The sequence below is a fragment of the Pezoporus occidentalis genome, unplaced genomic scaffold (genome assembly GCF_034315485.1).
Source record: "Pezoporus occidentalis ecotype Australia unplaced genomic scaffold, CSIRO_AGI_Poc_V1 ctg61, whole genome shotgun sequence".
NCBI lineage: Eukaryota > Metazoa > Chordata > Aves > Psittaciformes > Psittacidae > Pezoporus > Pezoporus occidentalis.
In genome coordinates, this window is record NW_026915955.1 from 2,675,649 (window position 1) to 2,699,640 (window position 23,992).

Genomic DNA, 23,992 nt, shown 5'->3' on the forward strand with positions numbered 1-23,992 from the left:
CTTGTTCCAACAGTTCCGTGTCCTTTTTATGCTGAGGACACCAGAACTGCACACAATACTCCAGGTGAGGTCTCACAAGAGCACAGTAGAGGGGCAGGATCACCTCCTTCGACCTGCTGGTCATGCTCCTTTTGATGCAGCCCAGGGTACAGTTGGCTTTCTGGGCTGCAAGCGCACACTGCCAGCTCATGTTAAGTTTGTCACTGACCAACACCCCCAGGTCCTTCTCCACAGGGCTACTCCTAATATCTTCTCCACTCAACCTGTAGCTGTGCCTGGGATTGCTCCGACCCAGGGGTAGGACCTTGCACTTGGCATGGTTAAACTTCATAAGGTTGGCATAAGCCCACCTCACAAGTGTGTCAAGGTCCCTCTGGATGCCATTCCTTCCCTCCAGGGTATCAACCGAACCACACAGCTTGGTGTCATCGGCAAACTTGCTGAGGGCACACTCAATCCCACTGTCCATGTCACCAACAAAGATGCTGAACAAGACCGGTCCCAACACCAATCCCTGAGGGACACCACTCGTTACTGGTCTCCAGCCAGACACTGAGCCATTGATCACAACTTTTGGCATGTGGCCATCCAGCCAGTTCTTTATCCACCGAGTGGTCCATCTATCAAGTTGATGTCTCTCCAAGTTAGAGACAAGGACGTTGTATGGTACAGTGTTGAATGCTTTGCAAACTCCAGATAGATGACGTCAAGAAATTCAGGACGCTTTCTCCACATGTAATTGCATGATGCAATTAGAGAGGAAAGATGAGAAAGAGTCACAAAATAATAAAGTAACAGCCAAGAGGTTTATAAAAACCATCAGATCAGGTCTCAGGCAGAGGCAGGGATACCAGTATAGATTCTCTGTCTGAAATGCAGGACTGAGAAAGATCAACTAAGAGCAACTGTCCATACATAAACAGACGTGAACCAAGTTAGCAAAAGCAGTTAGGCTGGAAAAGCAGCTCATGGGATAGGCCTGTCTCTGGATTAAGTCCAGAAGGTTGCTGACCTGAGCCTGACCTCCTCAGCTTAAAGCATGGATCAAATGAGAAGGCTTTTTTTCAAAACAGCCCCATGGCCACATTACAACACCAGGGCAGAGGAAACACTCTTCCCCAAGAACAGACCTACTTGCACTACTGGCTTGATAGCAGCAAGAGATGGGCACCAGCCAAGATGCACACAGGTGGACTAATACCATAACAAGGTAATCCCAAATCATGTCATTTGCCATTCAGGTTCGAGCTGAGAGCAGGGACTACACCTAACAATCTTACTTCTTTTTGAAAAAGGCTTCTCAAGTATGCAAGAGTGGAACCTGGAAACACATCAGGTGATTTTGCCCAGGGTAACTGGAAACTCAGATAACCAGACTTAGAGAGGTACCTGAAGCTCTTACCATAGTACAGGCACACCTTGAAAAATAGGAACAGACACTGCCAGCCCACTGAAGGGCTGATGTGTACAGGTTGTTGTCCTGGGTTCAGCAGTAGCAGTCATTTTTCCCCTTCTTGGTAGCTGGTGCAGTGCAGTGTTTTGACTTTCAGCTCGGGAACAGAGCTGATAACAAGCGATGTTTTGGTTTGGCCAAGGACTTTGTGAGCCTCATGCTCTGCCAGGGAGGAGGGGGAGCCAGGAGGAAGCAGAGACAGGACACCTGACCCAAGTTAGCCAAAGAGGTATTCCATACCACAGCACGTCATGCCCAGGATGTAACTGGGAGTTAGCCGGAAGGGCTGAGAGACTGCAGGGTTGGAGGAGGTATCGGTCGGAGCTTGGTCGGGCTGAGGGGGGGCAAGTTATCGGTCGGCTGGTGCTGAGGTGTTGTATTCTCTTCCCTTGTTATTTCCTTTATCATTATTATCATTGGTGGTAGCAGTAGTGATTTGTGTTATACCTTAGTTACTAAACTGTTCTTATCTCAACCCGTGGGAGTTGCATTCTTTTTGATTCTCCTCTCCGTCCCTCCGAGAGCAGGGGGAGGGCAAGAAAAGGGGGGGAAGTGAGCGAACGAATTACCTGACTGGGTTTAAACCACGACAGTTCTTTTTTGGCGCCCAACGTGGGGCACGAAGGGTTGAGATAACGACAGATTTGACTGGATTAATAGTCACTCGTCACAATGCTGATTTATTGGCTCTCAGAGTTTCGCTTGATCTCACAGCTTCAGAATGTTGTAACTTACGTAGAGCCGGTATTTGCTGTGATAGTGTTTATCAAGTATGGGGCCTGGGCTAAGGTTCTTGTCTCACTGTGCTTTATGGCAATGGCTTGTAATACGGGCGGGCTCCAGCAGCAGGGCGAGACGGACGTGGCCGTGGACTTGTACCTGGCCGTCCGGCTGCTCTTCACCGTCCTGGCCCTCACCCTACTCTCCATCTTCGTGAGGCTGCGGGGAGCCGAGGGGGAGCGGCCCCGGGAGCCGGCGGCAGCCGAACTGGCCCGGGAGAGCGGCCCCGGGGACCAAGCGGCGGCGGGAGCGGGGCCGGAGGCCGCGAGGGGACAGCGGCCGGTGGGGGAGGCCGGAGCGGTCGAGGAGAGGAAGGAAGCGGCTGCCGAGCAGCGGGAGAAGGCGGCGGAGAAGGCGGTGGAGGAGCCGAGCCCCGCGGAGGAGCCCAGCCCCGCGGCCGAGCCCAGCCCCGCGACGGCCGAGAGCATTTCCCGGAAGCTGCCCGCCGAGCCCCAGGAGGATGCAGGAGACCACGCAGCATTTCCCAGCAAGGCAGAGGAGGAAGAGCTGGACTCAGGAAAAGAGAAGCTGGCGGTGGCAGAGCCGGCAAGCAGAGCAGCTACACCAGCCCCAGTGACAAGTACAGCAGCATCAACTGAGAGTTCTGAAGGTTTTGAATGGCCTTTGGGTATCCTTGGGACCTGCCTGCTGATTGTGATGGGGATCAGCATGTTGGCACACACACAGGCTGTGTTCTACCCACAACCATTTTGTCTGATCTCAAAAGTTAAGCAGAGTCAGGTTTGGGTCTTGTCTGGGGTTAGACGACGATATGGGGGGACCAAGAGGTTTTCTCCAAGGCTGGACAGTCATGAGTGGCAGGGTGTGTGGGACACTATGGGCAAGTATCTAGTCCACTGGGCCCCTCCAGTGCTTTGGAAGCATCGGAGATGGAAGGCAGCTGTATGGAGTCCCCAGCAACAAGCTGCAGAAACTGCTTAAGGGGACAGTGAATTATTTTAAGCCTGGTGGGCCCATGGCACTTCAGGCCATCAGAGCAGAGATGCAATATAGAGATGGACTCATGATCGAGGGGTGGACTTAGCAATGGACACTATTGCCCAGGTTATTCACGAGTGTGAACACTGCACACAGTCTCTCCTGCTCTGGAAGACTGTTACAAGAGATGGAGCCTGACATCATGGACCAGATGGACTCAGCAGCTTTATAGGGACTGGTCCATGCACTGAGATAAGAGTGATGGTATATTGAAAATGTGGGATCTGAGCATGACGTGAATGGTATGGAATAAGGGGTGGATAATGTCCTGGGTTCAGCAGTAGCAGTCATTTTTCCCCTTCTTGGTAGCTGGTGCAGTGCAGTGTTTTGACTTTCAGCTCGGGAACAGAGCTGATAACAAGCGATGTTTTGGTTTGGCCAAGGACTTTGTGAGCCTCATGCTCTGCCAGGGAGAGGGGGAGCCAGGAGGAAGCAGAGACAGGACACCTGACCCAAGTTAGCCAAAGAGGTATTCCATACCACAGCACGTCATGCCCAGGATGTAACTGGGAGTTAGCCGGAAGGGCTGAGAGACTGCAGGGTTGGAGGAGGTATCGGTCGGAGCTTGGTCGGGCTGAGGGGGGGCAAGTTATCGGTCGGCTGGTGCTGAGGTGTTGTATTCTCTTCCCTTGTTATTTCCTTTATCATTATTATCATTGGTGGTAGCAGTAGTGATTTGTGTTATACCTTAGTTACTAAACTGTTCTTATCTCAACCCGTGGGAGTTGCATTCTTTTTGATTCTCCTCTCCGTCCTTCCGAGAGCAGGGGGAGGGCAAGAAAAGGGGGGGAAGTGAGCGAACGAATTACCTGACTGGGTTTAAACCACGACCATTTACTTACAACTGAGTTGGTAATGAACATACTTATTAAGGAAAATTTTAATGTAGTAGGGAACCAATTTTCCTACCATTGCTCATGTAAGGCTACAAAATGTAGACGCTCAAAGCCAGAAGAACTTCAATTTACAGATAGGATGGGCTTGGAGAAGTTTCACCAAATTTTAATAATTTGGTGAGAAAATGTGTAGGTCAAGTATATAGTGAACTATTGGCAGTTCTCCTATTTTAAGTGTAAGAAACAATAGGCTAAATCCAGTGGAAACCTTGGCAGTTTTTTCAGTGCATATGGCTACTGAAGAACAAAGCAGACCTTTCACTGGCCACAGCTGATGTCCACCTGCATTATAAGCCCCTCATTCCTATCTGTTGTGACCAAACTCATCCTGACTTACTGACTTCAGCCTTTCCTCTTTCAGTCAGGCTGCTTCCCTTCTCTCCAGGCAATGGGCACACACAGCACAGCAGGCAAGCATGCAGGCAATCTCCTTACCCTCACTTCTGTCATTTAAAAATCACAGAAAGCTCCTGCAGCTCCAAACCTCAGGTTTCAAGGAAATAGTGGACAGTGAGGCCAAAGGTTTTGTTAATCTAAGAAAGGCTAGGTTCAGTAAGGACAAAAGAAAGAAGCAGACTGGAATATTTCCAGTGGAAATAGGCTCTCAACCGTAACCTCTTTATGGTCAAACCCAGGACACCATTTATGGCAAGTGTGTGACACAAAGCCATCACTGATAAATTTTACATTATTTCAAGATATGTGAAAGTCTATAGAGTTAAATTACATACGGTGAAGAAAACTGTAAAAAAAATACCCAACCTCCTCCACCTATCTCCTCTTCCCCTCCCACATACATTTATTTCTTACAATGAAACGACTGTTTATTTGCTGAAGCTTTTACAGAAACTTCTACCGAAATGCAACCAGCATGGAAATACCAGCCTGAGCTCTTGCAAAGTTGCCACAATTGAAGGAAATATTCAAAATGACCAGTATAATGTTTTAATACACTTTTTCAAGTTCTCTATTTTCTGTGCTTATACTGATAAAAATCTATGGCTTCAACAAAACCATAAAGCCAAGCTTCCACACTGATCCTAAAAGTGCTTCTTAATCAGTGTTTATCCCACTAACTTTTCATTCAGTTCACTGTGAGTTTAAGAGTTCCTAGGTAACCGCAAAATACTAGTGTTTTACATCAAAGATTTATGGAATGGAATCCAATTTTAAACTCAAGGTAAGCTTAAAATATTTATAAGTAATATGTAGCTGCATATGAAGATATAATTATGTGCTCAAAAATATTTGTTTCATAAAGTACAGATTTAAAAACTCATGTTTCATCAAAAAAGTAAACCTAACCAAGGAAGAATTTAGTATTATATTTACACGATGCCAGCAAAAAAAAGGAAAAAGATCACCCTCTAAACTTTCTATGCTATGTTTTACACATCATGTTGGTTCTTTTTACAGACTATTGACTAAACTCCATATACTTCAAGAAATGCAAAATAAAAAATCTGCACAAATATCAACTTCAGATTGACAATCTAAAGACAAAATTATGTTTGAGCATAACAATACTAACTTTACTATAGCTACTTACATACAGTAAATACATGCAACATTCTAATATTATATAAAATACCACTCCTTTGTCTTAAATGAGTATTACAGAATGAAAATTAACTTCCAGCATCCGGTATGGATACAACTGTAAGATAAAAAAAAAACACACCAAAACCCAGAAACTATAAAACCTAACAGGAGAAAAATAAAAAACCCAGAACATTTGTCTTTGAAGACAAGGCTTTCTTTTTGAAATTGTAATCACTGTAAGTCAATAATCAGTGTATATAGGATGTGTATTATTTATTCTTCTGTTCAGCAAAAAGCTACAATATGAACCACAACTCAGAGGAATGTCTGAGGGTCTTTTAATGAGAGATACGCAACACAGAATAATGTCATCTAACCATAAGGGTAGGGTGATAGAATCCTTTATAATCTGCAAGTCACAAGATAAGGCCAAAATCTTTAAAACAAATCTTTATGCCTAAGTAAACACGTAAACACAAGACTACTCAGATACAAACCTCAGCATATGCAGAAATATGCTGATTACTGAGGTCAAATTGGGAAAAAAAAAAGTTTCAAATGTTGTTTAATATTCTTTGTAAATTGTTATTCTTATACAAGTGATAAAGTTAATGACTATCTCTAATATTATTATAAATTCCCATCAGTTCCGAATTCACAGATGTATTACACAGATGCACTGCTCTAAAAATTAAATATTTGTATAGCCATAATTCTACTAGCCCATCTCTCAAACTCCCACTAAAGTTAATACTGAATTTGAAAATCTTAAAACTTTTCTGAAAACTACAAATGGAAAAAAAAAAAAGTACTGTCAGACTTTAAATGTGTGCATGCCTGAATGTGCCACTTTCTTTTTACCTGTATTATAGTCTATATAAATTTTGGCATACCTCCAAATTACAAGGATGCACTGCTGGTATACAGGCGACATATAAGAGACACCTCAAAAACAAAGGATATGTGCAGAAATATGCTTTGCAATTTTTTTTAAAATGCCTACATCTCCTTTCTACAACACATTGTCTTGATCTTTTTCCCATTAAGGAAGGCAGCCAACCAAAGCCTGTATGTGTTCAAACTCACCACAATATTCTCCTCAGATTGAACCTTCTTTTTCTTTGATTTCTTTGTGTCTGCCAGGCCAGCATGATGTCTGAAGATCTCCTCAAAGCAGGCTCTGGTTTTTGCCTTTGCCTCACTTTCAACTGCAGAAAGAAATCTAGAGCATGATTTGCAACCTCAATAATCACCATTGCTAAAAAAGTGTGTAATCATGTTTTAAAATTGAAAAGAACAAGAAATATTTTATCAGGGAAAGTTTACCAAGAAATTTGTGTAGCATTCAGTTAAGAATTTCCACTGACAAAGCAAACCACACAAGGATAACTCAGCAACATTGTACAGACACCCAGCTATTTCTTGTTGCTGAAGCTGGCACACCATCAACTCTGTTTCCTGAAGAAAAAACATTTTGAAGAGCAAAAACATCAGGATCAGCATAAAACAGGCTAGCTTAAGCAGAGGGCAGATTATTGCCCTCGCTATTTATGAATGGTACCACACTGATAACAGATGATACTGTCTCCAGAATAAGCAGCAGATCTAGGTTCTTACTGAATCTGGATCCCAGAGAAGCATCACCCTGAGACAGATCTGCAACAGGCAGGAGCATGCAGGGATCCAAAATCAGCTGGAGCTGAGTCTCTATTTTCTGTGAATCGTGATACTGTTATTAGCAGCATTTCAACCCTTGAAGCAGCAGTAGGTGTTCTAGACCCCCTGAGGTAATGCTTAATTTGTAGCTACAGAATTAAAAATGCAATCTGGCACATCTCTGAAAGAGATTGTTGAATCCTCAGCTAGGGCATATTTACCATTTGTCATTACAATTTTTTGCAAGAGCCCTCAAATTTAAAGAATAATAAAAACAAATAATTAAAAAAAAACCAAACAAAACAAAAACAAAACAAAACCACACCACAACTCTTTGGAAATCAGCTATAAACACAGACTCAAAACAGAGCTAATGAAACATTAAAAAATTACAGACAGAAGAAAATTCTGTCATTTGCATCTAGTTCTCACTACAGGATATGTATTAAAAATCAAACATAGTCTTCTTACCTACTGGCATTTTCAATCCTCAGAAGTGGCTCAACACACCAGCTGCTTCCTCAGAATTCACCATTCTATTAAAAGCAATTAACAACTTTCATTACCATAACTGGTCCATAGACTTGAAGGTAACAACTGAATGCATGCTAATTAATATCAAGGATGATTACACAGCTTTTATGGAAATATTTATTTCTAAACTATTTGTCTAAGTTAGTAGAAGTTCTCTGCTATCAAATCTCAGCTCAGGAGTCTCTTTATCTATCTGATACTTGTTATTTGAGAGTAAATAAAAAGCAACACTGCAGCTGTTTGATTAGCTATATGTTTTTGGGTGACAGTCAAATATGTTAGTACTGTAGGCCTCCAGTCTTCTAAAAAACCCTACAGTTTATTTAAATAATAATGACCCATGAAGACATCTATATTGAAGCCTTTCTGATCAGGTTCCTATCCTGACAGCATCATCAAAAAGTCACATTGTAGCCAGCTGATAGCTTTCAATGCAAATATTAATATCTACCAGCAAATCTAACTTTAGCACAACTATTTATGTTTACATAAAGCAATTGTGTTTTACATAAAGCAGACAAGCAATTACATGAAACTCATTTCTCTAAAGAAAAATGTTAGGCTGACTGGAGAAAAGCCTGCAAATGTAATCCAAACAAAGCTTGCAGGCACATAAAAATACTACAAGCTTTATCTTTTCATCAAGAAAATTCAGAATGTTTTACAGAAACCTTTAATACAAAAAGCTGTTCTGTAAACAATGGAACTAATGAAACCTAGCTTTCTATCAATGTGTTATGTTCTCCTTAGCCTTCTATGCAATAAACTATTATACCTCTTTCTCTCACAGCCCACTGAGCAATAGCTTCAAGCTCTTCCTAGGTAACGCCTTCTTATAGATATCATTAACCCACATTCACCGGACACCCAGACTACACTTCCCTTAATAAATTAAGACATACCATTAAATACTGCCAGGCTATATAACTGCATTGTTTTCAGCACCAGTTTGGTCCAAGCAATTCTGGGTATAGTTTAGGAGTTCATATAGATGATTATTAATAAGCAGTTTTCATGCAGCCACTCTGATTTGGGTCTAAAAGAGTTTAATAGTATTAAAGTGGGCCCAAGATACCACTTGGCTTCAACACTGAAAATCACTCCTAGGCACACACCTCCTACCAACATAAGAGCGAGCCCAGGCTACCCGAAGCATCTGCACTACCACACTCTCAGATGGTATGATATCTGTTTCATAGTGTTACTTGCTTCTTCCCTGTCCCCCACAGCCTACATAGTTTCAGTTAATTTCATATTTGTTATGTACAGTGCTGGCTAGCCAAACCAACCTAAAAAAAAACCAAAAAAACCGGAAGTGCTAGGGTTGGTTTGGGATTAAAGAAGGGCTGATTAGTCAGTTGCCAGGTGTCATTAGTTTATTTCAAAGTAAAGCTTTACTGTCAAAACCAAAACAGTAACAGTTGGAAAGTTCTTAAAAAAATGAAAACAGAAAATATTATTGAAAAGCATGGGTTGCAATTTATACTTGGTTATACCAAAAGGCTGTTTTAAAAGAACACCAGTTATTAAATGCATCAAGTAGTCATTTCACAATTGGCTGGAAAATACTTTTAATATGAACGAGTAGAAAACTAAATATAGTTATGAAAACCAGCTGATTCTGTAACTTTAATCATTCCCTGAGAATTGCAGGAGCATAGTAAAGTCTCTTATAATTAGTTGAGTGATTTCAACCACCCCTTAGAAAAAATAATTATAAACAAGAAATTAAATGTTCAAGTGATCTTAAATTTAAAACAAAAAATATGAGAGGCAATGTAGAACACAACACCAACATAAAGTACACACCTCTTCCAAGTATGGAAAGAATTTTATGGTCAATGGTTAAATAAATCACACCACAAAAAACTACACATAAATTTATTTTGCAGATAGCTTTGTTTATAATGGAATAAAAACCTTTCCAAAGGCTAGGCTCACCTCATGTCTACCAGCATTCTTTGTAAAATAACAGACTTGACAAACTCACCAGAGAGCATAATTTTCTGTTTACCTATATATTTATTCAGTAAAAGTTGATCTTCTTGCAGCAATAAAATTAAGAGATAAAGTCCTCTAATGACAGTGCTATTATTTTATACACATTTCCAAATTAAAATTAAATGACCTTTAACATGGTGCATTAAAGCAACTATTACTCGTGTGTAAATATAGATCATTAATCAACAAGGATGAGAACAAGCCTGTTTATCCAGTGTAATCTCACCTTAAATTGGTGAGGATTTAATCTTCTATCAAAGGTCAGCAACCACAGTGCCTCAATCTGAATAAATTCAGTTATCATTAAGATTAATCTTGTAAAATGCATTTTTGCCTGATCAGATTTGATCTCTTTCATGTTAGTTAATACGAGGCAATCCAGGAATGACAAACACATACTTGGAACAGTGGCATATTCCAGCCATCAAGAATAAACAGGAAAACAAGATACTGAAGCCAAAACTTCCAAGAATTACTGTATACCTTCCTGACAATCATCTAACTTGCTCTTCACTAATACTTCACCTGTACTCGTAAATGTGATTCTACATTAAATTCTCGCTATTTTCACAGTATTTTACAATACTGAGTTGCTATATTCTGCATGTGTAATACAGGAATTTTCTATGCAAAACATGCAACAAATCCCACTATTCACAAAAAACCACCTTAAGCTAATAATATAGGTAGAGGTTTTTCATAAAAATCAATTCTATACTATAATGAAGCAGGATATACAGAATCTGTATTACACAATGGGAAGTGACAAATTTCCTACCTAATTAGGCCTGTTAGGAAACTGAGTAGACAAAATGCAATTGCACACTTCAGGATTTTCGTGAACTAAATCCCTCTTTTGCTGCAAAAAGTGAATGTAATCTTCAGCGCCTAAAACCAAGTAGAACATCAGGCCATCTTCTAGACGAGATTAGTAATCACAGTGGGAAATCTCTGGTTTAACTAGTAGGTTTCCAATTCAGGTATCTGTAAGTATCACTACTTTGAGATCAGAAAAAGCTTTACTTTTACATTCTACTGTAATTATACAGTAAAATGGCACCGAGCTGAATCTGTTCCTCTTCACTGATGGTAGTTGCAACATCAAAAACCAGTCTGGTTTTATTCATGAAAATTCAGCGTTTAAGTCCAGAAAACTGACAGCTTTATTATTATTACCATGCAAATACCTATGTACTTGCGCATCAAATAAACACCACCACAAGAGCAGTAGCTTTCTACAGGTTTAGATGCGCCTGTAAAAACCTTGTGCTCACGGTAACTGAGCAGGATGTTTAAAAAACTGGAACTACCCATATGAATTTTGTAACAGTAACTGAGAAAGGTTTAGCTTCAGAGTAACTGCTACTTTTTTTCCCCAGAAGACTGGGCACCTTTTGTTGACTAGGAGAAGGCCGCAAAGTCTGTCTACCCTGACGGCAAAACTACGGACTTCAGTTCTGTATAAGGAAACAAAGCTGGCTTCTATAGTTTATTACATTTTAAGACTCTCTCTTATATCCTGATTACAAAAATGGGTTTACACCAATGGACCGACCTAAGGATTTAATTTCCGAAGTGGCATTTTGCTTTGTGCAGAGTAACCATGGTAAACAATAAAAATACAACGGCACATTCGCAGCACACACTGCTGGACTAACGGCATTAATGGCATTTACTGTGCAGATGCACATTCCTCACGCGCGGGAGGCACGCTGCTTTGAGCTTTAACATGCTAGGCACGGAGAAGCCCTGTACTTTCACGTGCGGCGGGGTATGCAATCGCGCCGAGTAACCCAGAAAGACTGTACCGAGAGAGGGGAGGCAACACCCGCCGGCCAAGTGACCCCTCTGCACCGACACCTGCGGGCCAGCAGTCCCGCCGCTCTCCCGAGCCCACCGGCCCCGCCGTCACCCGGAGTAATCACGCTGGGTGCGGGGCCCAACTCCCGCTAATCGCCGGAGGGCGCCGCTGCCGCCCGCGCGTCCCCGCGCGCGCCAACGACCGGCGCCGCAGCGCGCTCCGTAACAGCTTTCCGAGCCCGCGGCTGAGCCCTCCACCCCGTGCGAGGGAAGGGGAGAGAGAAGAGGGTCAGGCGGCGCGGGAGCCGAGGGAGGGAACACCGGCGCGAAGGCGTGCCCCAGCCTACCCGCCTCTGATGCCGCGCACGAGGACGAGCAGCGGCGGCGGGATGTCTGCCCTACGCAGGCCCCCCTTTCCTACCCGAGGCGCGGCGCAAGAGTATCACTCACATCGGGCCCATCCGCTTCCGTAGCAGCGCCGCTGCCAGCCCTCTGCTGCGGCGGCCTAGCCCCCTTTTTTTTCCGCGCCAATGGTCTCGCCCTGCTCCCCTCTTCCCCCCCCACGGCTCTGCGCAGGTGGTTTTGCCGAAAACAACCGCAGCTGCCAAGGAAACAGCACAAGGAGCGCATGCGCGCAAGGGATCGGGGCGAGGAGAGGCAGGAACGAAGGTGCCGCGAGCCTGTCGGGACGGTTTCGGCGGCGCACCCCGCCGTATTTTCCCCATGGAAAGTAGAGGCAGCGGGCATGCGTGATAGAGCCGTGCGGCGGGGGGAGAGGGTGCCCGCCCAGCGCGGGCAGTGCCGTGGGGATGAGGCAGGCGTCCTGAGGCAGCGACGAGTTCGTCCTTGTGGACAAACGCGACACGGGCTCGCCTTACGGCCCTTCTCTGCGCTGGTGGGGCCGGGACGCGGCTGCGTTCGGTCCGGGCGCCCCGAGCTGGTGGTGGCGGTGGCGGTGGCGGCGGCGGATTTGGGCCTAGACCTCCTGTTGGAAAGAGAGCCTGCCTGTCGGTGTCGCCCTCCCGTGGCGGCGGCTTGTGGGGACAACCCGGCTGTGCTGCCCGCCGCCCTGCCCGCCACCCAGTGCGATTGGCGATGTCTGGCGGAGCTGTCGGGGTGGGAGCCAAGAAGAGCGCGTGGCAGTAGCCATCCCCGCCGGTGGTTGGCGCCCGCCTGTTCCCGCTGCGCCTACCCGGCGGCAGCGGGAAACGAGAGAGGTCTACTGATGAGAGTGGTGTGCGTTACACGACAGGCAGCTAGGACAGTGAGTTTTCGTAAAACAAACGCATCTCGGTGCTTGGGTGAGCAAACTGAAAACATGGGGTTGGAACTTAGTAAAAAAGACACTGAAAAGCTTTAGGAACTGGGGAGCCCTTTAGGGGTAATGTATCCATTTAGAAAAAAAAAAAAAAGGTCATAAGTACAAAACAGCGCGGAAGTGTAAAGCTTCTGGGTAATAGTCTTTATTGGAGTAAGGAAGGTGTCTTACCAAATGTTTGAAATGCACATCAGCTTTTTGCAATTGGCAGGCACAAATGCATGTCCTGAAGTTATGCAAATACACCAGAAACTTCTGTTTTCTGTGTGATTTAGTAGCTAATTTAGACTGTGTGGAGTTGTTTTGTTTGTTGTGTTTTGTTGTGTGTTTTTCCCCTAGAAATAGTAATTCCTCATTACTGTCATGCAAGTACTGTTAGTTCATGTGAGTAATAAAAATTGTAGATATCAAAAGTTCATTCAAACACTAGAAGGCTCAAGAAGTTAATGCAGATTTTGGATAAATGTGGCCATATTTTTTCATCAGTGAAGTTGGGTAAAATTCATTTGACCATGTGCTATTTGTACAACCTAAAGGTGGGCTAATGCTTGTGATGCTGTGATCATGACATGGTTTCTAAGTGTAGTGTCCCTCAAATTCTGTCAAAGAGTTGTACCAGCTGCCAGAAGAATACACATTTGAAACCTTGCTTCTCAAGTATTACCAGTGACAGATGCTGTTATCTGTTTCTGGTACTTACCCGTCCTTCACTTTCTCAAATACATGCACTCAAGTGAGATGTAGAGGTATTTCTTTTTCATACGCAGGTGTCCTGGATTGCCTTGGCATAACACAATTTTAAAAAGGTAGCTCTTTAGCATTTCTATTGCTGCTTTCTGTCCTTAGTGTGTCTTTATTCTCTGTCCTTGTAGTATACAAGGAGATTGTGTATCTCTGTCCTTGGTAACCCCCAAAACTTCATTAAGTAACAGCCTTGAACAGCCTGAGCTCACTTTGAAGTTCGCTTTGCATTGAACAAGAGGTTGGTCCAGATAACCAGAAATCCGGATGTCCATTCCTAGCTAAGTTGCAGGATTATGACATTCATTATGTTTATAATTGACATATGATTATATGGCAGGTCTAGTGCTGGCTTTTACAGTACTCAAGACACGTAAAATGGTCTCAGGTCATAAAGTAGACATCCTAGTCAAAGACCACCTTTATTGTTCAATATTGTGGTTCCAGTAAGTTACAGCAAAGGATTGAAGCTTTGTGCAGATTTTCAGTATAGGTAGGATGACTGCAAAGGATTCTTATGTAATCATTAATAGGAACCCATTCCTGATTATAGCAGACTCTATGTAGCAAAGCAGGGTAAAAAAACAAACAAACCAACATAGATATTTTGTACACTGTAATTCAAATTCTAGCCCCGACTTTCAATGTAGAGAAAATGGCATCATGGTTCCCCAGGAGAGTACTGGTGTTTGATTACTGTGATTGTTTGATTAGCGTTATGTTATCTTCACAAGTTGTTTAGGATGCAGCATAAAAGCTACCTAAAAGCAATCCTAGCAAGTCCAGTGCAGTCAGAAAACAGGTCCATACCTAGCTTGTCAGCCATGATCTCACAAATTGTGCTGAAAACTAGATGTTTTAATGAAAATCCATTATAGGACAATGACTGGTGAAGACAGACTCCCAAAAGCTTTCCATATGCTATCTCGGACAGTAACCTGAGAGCTTCCTTGCAGAGTTTTGCAGTTATCTAGTATAATGCTGCATAAGCACTGTTCTCCGCAGAAAACAGAAGCCTACATGCAGTGCATGTACACAGGTACTCTAACACAGCCTGAAGTGCCATCTCAATGAAGTCTTCATCCTAGTTATTTGGGATATCTACCTGCATGTTTGTTTTTTTTTTTCTTTTACAGCTCAGCATGTTTAGTCCTTTAAGAGAGTCACTGTCACACTAGGAAGAAAAATAGTTACACTGCTAGATGCTCCCACAGCCACACTGCTAGGGAAAGGCCTGTAGTAAACAGGGCTTGAGAGTGTGTAGTGGTACATTTACCGTACAATAGAGTCACTTGCTTACAAATGAGGGAAGAGCCTAGAATTATATAAAGGCTTCCAGAGAGTAAAGGCTGAAGAGGTTGTCCTGTATCCTCTGAGGTTAGTGCAGAGAACAGCTGAAACAAGGGGAATTTGAGGCAGGACTTCTGGAAGCTGAGAGTCGCTTGGGGTTTCTTTTGATGTCGTGGTTTGTGTATGGTTGAGATGGAACTGTAAAGCTAATGGTATTGCTGGGCCCTCTATGCCAGTAATTTAGGAAGAAGGCTTCATAGCTAATTAAATGGACGACTGAGTTCACTGTAGTGAAGCTTTTAGGTTATGATTAAAGTTCTTGTAATAGTTGGGACAACAAGAGTGGTAGAATATATTGCTGGATATGACCAGCCAACAGGCTTGGATGGGACTAAGATACAGGTTGGTGGTGACCATATAAAATCCCACAGTATGTAGGGTTGTAATTCTTAGAAGAATGAGTGTTGAGGCTATTGCCCAATAGCTTTTCTGACAGCAAGGCTGAAGAAAGACCTTTTCAAATCTGTTAAAAGGCAAACTCATGCAAGACCCACAGGGCTTGGGTGAGAGCTGAGCCTGGCAGAGTGGATGCCATATGGCAGCTGGGAGGCTCAGTTATGGTTAATTCAAAACCACTCATTTTTAATCACTTACATAGAAAGCAGATCTGTCTAAGATTTGACCTGTCAGCAGCAGTAATGGGCTACAAGGCCTCTAAATAAACCTGGCACTAAAACATCAACAAGATTTCTTATTGCTGGTACAAACTTGTGTCAGGTTTCTGGGGAATACTTGTTTCATAAGAACATCATAAAAAGTTCTGTGGCCATTACAACTATGAAAGACCTGAGGTGTTTGAGGGGACAAGCAGAAGGAAACGCTGCAGGTCTTAGTCGTAAAGAATAGATTCTGTGATAAAACCAAAAATACAAGTCTGTGATAAATTTGGTACCCTCAGCGTGGGATATTTAAATACTGCTATTCTGCAGTTAATAATATTGCAGGTAGAAAGCTACTGTAAGCCAAGGTTTGTAATGCTGATCTAAAGAATTTTTTCCCCCATGTTTCTTCCTATGTACTTTGCATAGCGCAAACATAATCTGCTGATACTAAGCAATTCTTAAGGTTTCTAATCACACTTTCACTACAGCTAAAATTGTTGCAATGTGTATTCCATCATCAGTGTCATGAATATCTGCTGTTCCATTTCCTGGTAGTGAATTTAAGAAGATTTAGACTTCACTCATTATTGGAAGGGCAGTGGAAGTCAGAAGCAGCTTCTAAGAAATCCACGCTGGGAATTTTGACAGCCCCCATAATAATAGGATGAGTTTTGTCTGTACTTAGGTGGTCTGCGGAACAGACCAAAGAAAAGAAAACATATTCCAAACAGAACGCATCCTGCCCAAAAGCATGGGCAAGTGTGCAAGTCCTGTTGTGCTGGAAGGAGAAAAAAATGACTTGTGAAAAGACAGAACAGTTATTGTGGATGCATGGAGTTTTTCAATGGATTGAAAAGCCATGTGTTCACAATGTCACTCAGTTGCAGGGGCTTGTACATGGAAGGCTTCCTATTACATCTGCTGTATGTGGGAAGTAGACAGGGATGTGCACAGCAGTAGAAGTAGTGTATTGTAGAGGTATTGTAGTGTACAGGTAGAAAGATAACAGGTGTATTCTGAAAATCGGGCATTCCAGAATGATGCATCAAGCTTCTTGTCAGAGTCTAACTTTCTACAAAAAGGTAAAATCTATTACATGCAAGGGACAACCTCTAGATGTCACTTGAGTGTACAAAATAGAAACAGTATTTGAGGTTGGGCTCTCAGCTCTATAGATGCAGTGATATTTTGGCAAAAGTTAGATGTTAGATGTTACTTTCTCTTGATAGTCAAATATAATTCCTTTTCTGGTTTTGGATTTGCTGAGCAAATAAGCTGATTGTTTGGCATAAATTGAAGCTTAAGTAATGTATGATGCAACTCATAAGAATTTTAATGATATTGCTGAAAGATAAGTCACAAAAATTAAAGTCAATCAATAACTTTTTAAGATAAACTTAGAGACCAATTGTGCAAGATGTTCTACATCCTGTGATTATTGTATCTAGCATGCCAATTTGCATTGCTTTGCTTTGAAAGCAAGTCATAAGGTCTAACTGTTTTGGAAAGTTGGCGTTTCGTAAATATGCAGATATTGGAAGTATAAATGCCTATACATATTTATCTGGCAGTGTACATTTTTGTGGCCTTCTCTCAGAGAACTTGAGCAATTTCAGCTGAAAAGATAGCCGTGTTAGTTCAATCCTTGATTCGCCTCCTGTTCTTCAAGTAAGTGCCCTTATTTCAGGGGAATATATAAGCATGCGATGTACTCAGTCCTTTCTCAGAAGAGAGCTTTTGCATGTGTTTAAGAATGTCCTTTATCCTCATTCCCTTTGTTGAGCCATAGTTACCATTTCAAATTTTTTTCACGAGTAGGGACAAGAAACAATTATTTCCATGGATTTTTTTTCCTTCTGTTTTATGACCTTGTTGTGGGTGACAGTTCTTCCAAAGTTAAAATTCTGTAATGCAGAAGACATTTCACAGTTTACTACAGTTTTTACTTGTAGCCCAAAACCAGAAAATTATTTTATTAAAAGTCAGAAAAACATGTTAAAAAAAAAAAAAAAAAACCAAAATTTTTTTCTATTTGAAGATATTTCCAGTTTAGGACTTTGAAGTGTTTTAAGAAACTCAAGCCTTCGTTGAATCATATTAGAGACTTGGAGCAAGGCTAGAACTAGGAAGTAGCACAATCTTAGGATCTCATATTAATAGGAAATGTAAGATTCCTACATTTTTACTGATTAATTTTATTTTTCAGTTTAAATGGGATGAAGTTAGTAGGAGAGTCACATCAACACTCTTTCATATCTTAGATTGTATGTCAGTATGTTCAACATACTAAATGACCTATTTATAGTGTGTTATAACTTTACAACATGAGGAAAAAAGATAAACTCATCCTGTTTAACAGCCAGAAAAAATAGGTTTCAAAAGCTGTAGGTTCAGTTGTCTTTCCAGACAATGAGCCTTCCAAAGCAAAAGTTTGATTGCAGGATCAGTGTAGTTAGTGTTTCTTCAGCAGTATGCCCTGAGGTATAGCTAAATCTCTACTGATGTTTTCATGTCTTCGGAACAAGGATGCTAAATCTTGCTTTTTTGAAAGCAGATTATCATCTGCAAAACTGCATTATGTTCACAGAAAGCTGCGGGTACCTTGCCACAGGATGGCAGTGTAACAGCACATGCCATTATATCTGATTTTTCTGACATGTTCTGGAAACATTGGATACTGGAGTTATAATTTGCTTACAACTAAGTGCAGCATTACCACTTTTTAACTTCTCAGAATGCCGTTGTTCCCCTTGTATGGTTAGTGCATCTTTGTATTCATTTGAAATTAGACTGTTTTCCTTCTGTGCTGTTTGTTAGCTATACAGTAAGATCTAATAAAGAATAATAAATCTCCAGAATTTCCCTGTTGTATCCTGTGATTCTTTTATTTGTAGGCTACTTGCCACAATCTTTTTTTAAAAAAGCCATTTATCCTGTACAACTTAATGTGTTCCATGTAGTATCTTTTCATTCTTTTAAAGGTGTTTTTTTTTTTTTTTTAAGCAGGTTGGTTTGGAGATTTTAGTCCTTGGGTAGCTTCTCATAATTTTATTCTCAAAGCCTTCAAACCTATCTTTTTAATCATTGCTTATCTCACTGGGGTATTTTATCCTTAAGTATTTTACTAAGGTTTTAATCTCTTTCCATGTTTCCAGTGGTTTCTTGATAAGAATCATTACTGTTGTCAGGAAAACAGTTACCATTTTTTAACGTAGGAAATACATCAGTAGTTTCATTGCAAATACATTGCTGCACATGCTTGTTGGTATTTGTTTCTAATCAATCTGTTGTGGAATCTTGCTAGAGCTTCTCTGAAGGTATCTGAGAGTTAAATGAAAGAATGTGAAGTTGCTTGTCTTCACAGCAATTTTGCAAACAGTATTTATTATAAACATTACTGGGTTTTTATTTTTATATCAAAGTCTTTTTTTTTTTAAATTCTTTTGTGATTAGCAAAGGGATAACACAATTTTGAACTTGTACTGAAGTACAAGAACCTGCCTATTTAGGAAGGATCTGTGTGATCCAGTTGAATGTGTTGCACTTGGTCAGTACATCTCAAGAGTTGTTTTTTGTAGAGAGCTGCTTGGGTTTGAGCATGTTTTAATAGCAGTCAAAAGCAAGATATCTTGCAGCAAGTTTTCATCTTTATTCAAGAAAGATGGGCTAAGTTATGACTGGGCTTCATTTTGCTGTGAAATAATCTGAGACCAAATAACATGAGAAGTCTCAGTTCTGTACTGAAATTCTGTGTTCAACCTAACGTGCAGTTTATTTCTGCAGTGATGGGCACAGAGTTATTGGTAATTCTGCCTTTATTACAATAATGTGTTTGTACTGTGGTATAGGCAGATTCTTGTATTTGCCCAGCAAAATAAAAACTTCATATTTGTCTTAGACACACTATCTTGTCAAAGTGACATATAAGGTTTGTAAAGATGCTTTAGAAGTCAATGTAAGTTGGTATTTCAGATTCATTTCTCAGTAAAATGAACTCAGAATGAAACTTTGTGAAGAAAATGACTAATTAATCATCCAAATGGTTTGATGATTGAAAACATAATGAACAGAACACATTTTTTCATAAACGTTCTTCCTTAAGTAATGTGCAAAGCAAGAACACATTACTGGTAAAGATTTTTGAAGTTAAAAAAACCCTGCAATTTAGGTACTCGGCATAGACAAGATGTAAGTGTTCTCTCATTTCTGTTCTGTTGAGCAAGAAGCCAGGACTTGACCGAAGATACTTTTCTGCCTGTTCTACTTTTCTACCTGTTTCCCTATCTCCAAGACATCTTTTAAGAATCACGTTTTGGCAGGATTTTTATATATCTTTACCCTCTCATAATGCATACGTGTCTATTTTAGCCATTGTTTCTATGTACATTTTATCAATGCTACATTTTCTAACTCCTACTTAATGCCTCTCAATTATGAGTACAGGCATGACTTCATTTAGAAAGAAGTTTGGGCAAAAAGTTTTTCTTTTAATAGCTTCTGATTTCATTATACATTTCTTAGTTCAGTTCTTAGCTTGTTTCAGAGACCAGAAATCTAGGAATGGGCCTTGATCCTCCCTTTTTCCTTCTATATTCTGTTTTTCTCTCAGGCTTTCTGACTGTACTTTCAGAATGCTGTCAAAATTTGTATTTAATGTGGTAGTGCTTTCTCATTCTGGTTTTGTACCATTTTTTTTTTCCTGCCTGATACAGCTGCTTATTTTGGTCTTTCTCTATCCCCTTTCTGTTAAAATAGGTAGTCTAAAGGCAGCTGCTATTACTTATTGCTGCAAGAGAATATAGGTGTCTTTTGCTGCAGGATGTAGAACTTAAGTGTTCTACCGCTGGTTTCCTGTCACTGCAAAAAAGCCATGTAAAACAAGGACTTGGCAACCTGACCACATCAAGGGCAAAGACAGCAGATGCAGGTACATAAATCAGTCAGATGGAAAGCCTACTTTACATAATATCAATGTATTGGAAAATAACAGTATGAATGTTAATTGATTTACTCCTGATACATTTACTAGATACTTTTACTACTCTCGTCTCTGCTATTTTGATGGAAAAGGTTACTTACTAGGTGTTTGTATGATTTTGCAAAGCTTTTCTTGCATATGGTCATTGTATTATTGTCAGTCTTCTAAGATCATTGGTAGTCAGATTCTACCTATCAGATACAGTAATTTTCCATCGTTCTCCATTTCAGCATTATACCTCCCAGTTCAGTTATTCTGCTTTTACATGTGCCTGGTCTCTTATCATCTCTTTGACTTGGGCCTGCAGATTCTCACAAGACTGAAAGATTTACTTTTGTTTTTTTTATTACCCCAACTCTGAAGCTTTCTTACACTGCTTATTGAATCACCTTCTCTTGGTTTTGGTTTTCCATTTCCACACTGCAGCCCACTTCTTTGTGCTCTTGGATAAAGCCGTACACTTTAATCCACACTCCTGTGTAACATAAATGAGTCCAGTTACTAGTGAATGGATTTGAAATTTCTCTCTTTTTTCACTATGCTTTTTAATGTGCTTTGCATCACTATGTTATTTTGACGTTTCATAGCTCTCATCTTTTGTTTACATTGCCCAAACTTATTTTTATGACCTGGTAGAGCCTTCCTATCTCAGCCTAGGTCATATAATTAATTCTACATATCACTTTTAGTAGTTGCAGCAATATGAACTCTTGAGAGAAAAGTCTATTAGATATACTTACCTTAGAATCATAGGACACAGGACTACAAATTGACCTGCAGTCTATTTGCCTCTTTTTAAGGCAAGGTAAACTATACCCATACCATCACACACTGTTCTTAAAAATCTTCCAGAGCTGGAATTTTCACAGCCTTTTCATCCACAGTGCTCTGCCATGTATTGACCCTTTCTCTTAGAAAGTTTATAGAATCATAGAACAACCCATGTTTGAAAAAATTTGAAAAAAATCATTTGATCTAACTTTTCAAAAGAAAGAGAGCCTGCCTAGATGAGCTTATCTAAAACCCCGTCCAGTCACATCTTAAAAACCTGTTGTAATTGGGACTATACCACAACCCTAGGGAGATGTATCAGTGATTGATTGTTTTCACAATTTTTCTTATATCAAGATGAAACCTCTCCCAGTATAACCCATCTTCTTTCTAACGCAACTTGCCCCTTCTCCATGTGATTTTTTGTGTAGCCATCTTTTCAGTACTGGAATACTGTGATGAGGCTCTCCCCCAAGTCTTCTTTTCTCCTGGGAGACAAGACCTAACTCTTTCTATCCTTCCACATGGGGCAGGCTCTCTTGGTCTTAGGTCATCTTCATGGCCCTTCTTACGGCCCTCTGCAGGCTGTCCATGTCTTTCTTGAATTGTAGAGACCAGAACTGTACACAGCACTGCAGGTGTGGCCAGGCAAGCGCCGAGTGGTACCATCACATCTTTATCTCTGCTAATAATGACGCTTTCACTGCCAGTGTTACTCCTGTTCCCTGCAAAGAGAGTAGATTGCCTTCTTTGCATCAGTCAAGAGGAGCATTCTTCAGAATTTGAAGTTAATTTCCTACAACACCCCTCCCCCTCCCTTAGCCTTTTCTCCAGGCTGAACAATCTCAGTGCTCACCATCACAGACTGTGTTTTAAGAGACCTTCAGCCATGCCTGTTGCTCTCTGGATTTGGCCCAGATCACTTTTAAAATGTGCCTGAATTAAACACAGTATTGCATCTTAGTGTTGAAAAAGGTAAAATAACGGCTTTACCAGTCTTCTGGATGATAGTCGTGTGCTTTTGTCCAATGGCATTGATATTGTTGACTCGCATACAGCTTGTCAACCTTGTAGGTTCAGATCCTTTTCAACAGAGCTGCCAGCTAAGCATTCCCCAACTTGTATGCATGCTTATTGCTGTGCATCCATGTCTTGAACATGCCCTTACTTAATTAGTCTTTTATTTTTTATTAAATTGATTTCCTGTTTGTCAAGATCACTTTGAATTATAGCACTCCTGACTGAAACACTTGCAGTTCCTCACAGACTGGTGTAACTGCCAGTTTAAAAAGCTTCCTCTTTATTATATGACCCAATTCATTAACTAATGCACCAAATAATATCAGACCCAGAGCAAACTCCTGCAAATGTCACATGGATACAGCTTTCCTTATTGATAGTGAATTAGTGATAGCTACTTCTTAATAGGTTTTCCCCCAGTTTTATAATATCTGTCTGCTTATTACCCCTAGAGTAGGTAGCATTTGCATAAGCAAGAGGCATACAAGACTATCAAATATCTGCACAAGGTGGATATATGGAGCCTGTTGTCTCCTCTTTATGCACACACAAAGCGTGTTACTCTCTCACAGAAAGAAACTATGATCTGACACAATTCCATTTCAGCACAACTATCATGATTGTTACTTCAGTCGTGCAATGGTTTGCTCATTCATTCCACAATTTCTTTTCTTTTTTAGCAGGAGCTACTGCTAAACCAATTATTATGTAATGTCCAAGCAATACTTTTAATCTTTCCCCTATCGTTTTATATTTGCCCTTGTCCAACCTTGCCTAGAGACGGTCCAAAGAAGGATTGCAAAAACAGAACAGCAGAAGAGTTACAATGTATGACTAACTCTGTTTATTAGAAAGTTGAGGTGCCCTAAGTGCCTGTGCTGAGGTACTTTCAAGGCTGAGGCGATTACTAGGCTCATACTAATTCTTCCTTTTTAAACTGGGAAGGCATTTTTCATCTGACTTGGGTTGACAAGAACTTTTGCTTCCTTCAGCAATTACTGGTATGGTTTGCCTGCTGATATAATTTGTCTTGACTTAGCCAGCATCTGTCACTACTGAGAGCCAAACACTTGTCTTTGCTAGGGACCTACACCTTAATTTTCTGACAATAGAAATATTTTACTAAAGTCTGAGATTTACATAAAGGTACCTTGATAAAATCTAATGGCCTCTTACCTTCATAGGATGATTAGTTAATTTAATCACCCTTTCAGCTCTTAATTATGAAATTTAAGAGTAATCTGTCAAAGAAAAATTCTGCATTTTTTCTGTTTTGTTTCCTTTTCTGGATCTAACAAGTATGCTTTTGACTCTTGATTCTTTTACTCAAAGTTTAAATCAATGTGCAATTTTGTTTTTGGTGGGGGAAGCCCATATTTCACAATAAAAACCAAACACTTCATTGCAGCATCTGATATGAAGCCACATATTGGCAAATGATAACTGTGGGTTGTAAATTTAGAAATTCTTTTCATACATGTCAGCAACACAAGATCTGTGTTAGAGGCAAATAATAATTTAGATTGATTTCTCTGGTTCAAGTCAACTGAG

The 23,992-nt window shown here is 40.9% G+C and overlaps 2 protein-coding genes across 7 annotated transcripts in view; both read right to left on the minus strand.

Annotated features, from left to right (window-relative positions):
* AHI1 (Abelson helper integration site 1) overlaps nt 1-12,222 on the minus strand; it is an 87,814-nt gene extending 75,592 nt beyond the window's left edge. For 5 of the 6 annotated variants that reach the window (XR_009968684.1, XM_062639625.1, XM_062639623.1 and 2 more), the window contains exons 1-3: nt 12,112-12,222; nt 7,798-7,862; nt 6,757-6,878 (exon numbers count right to left, since the gene is read on the minus strand). Coding sequence is in view for 5 of the 6 variants with exons in the window: in XM_062639625.1 (XP_062495609.1) it covers nt 6,757-6,878; nt 7,798-7,807 (132 nt within the window). In the remaining variant the exon portion in view is untranslated. Of the gene's footprint in view, nt 1-6,756; nt 6,879-7,797; nt 7,863-12,082 lie in introns of all 6 variants that reach the window. The other variant, XM_062639624.1, reaches the window with a different exon arrangement.
* MTFR2 (mitochondrial fission regulator 2) overlaps nt 7,897-23,992 on the minus strand; it is a 364,022-nt gene continuing 347,926 nt past the window's right edge. Inside the window, exon 9 of the transcript XR_009968685.1 lies at nt 7,897-7,909. The gene's annotated coding sequence lies outside the window, so the exon portion shown is untranslated. The remainder of the gene's footprint in view (nt 7,910-23,992) is intronic.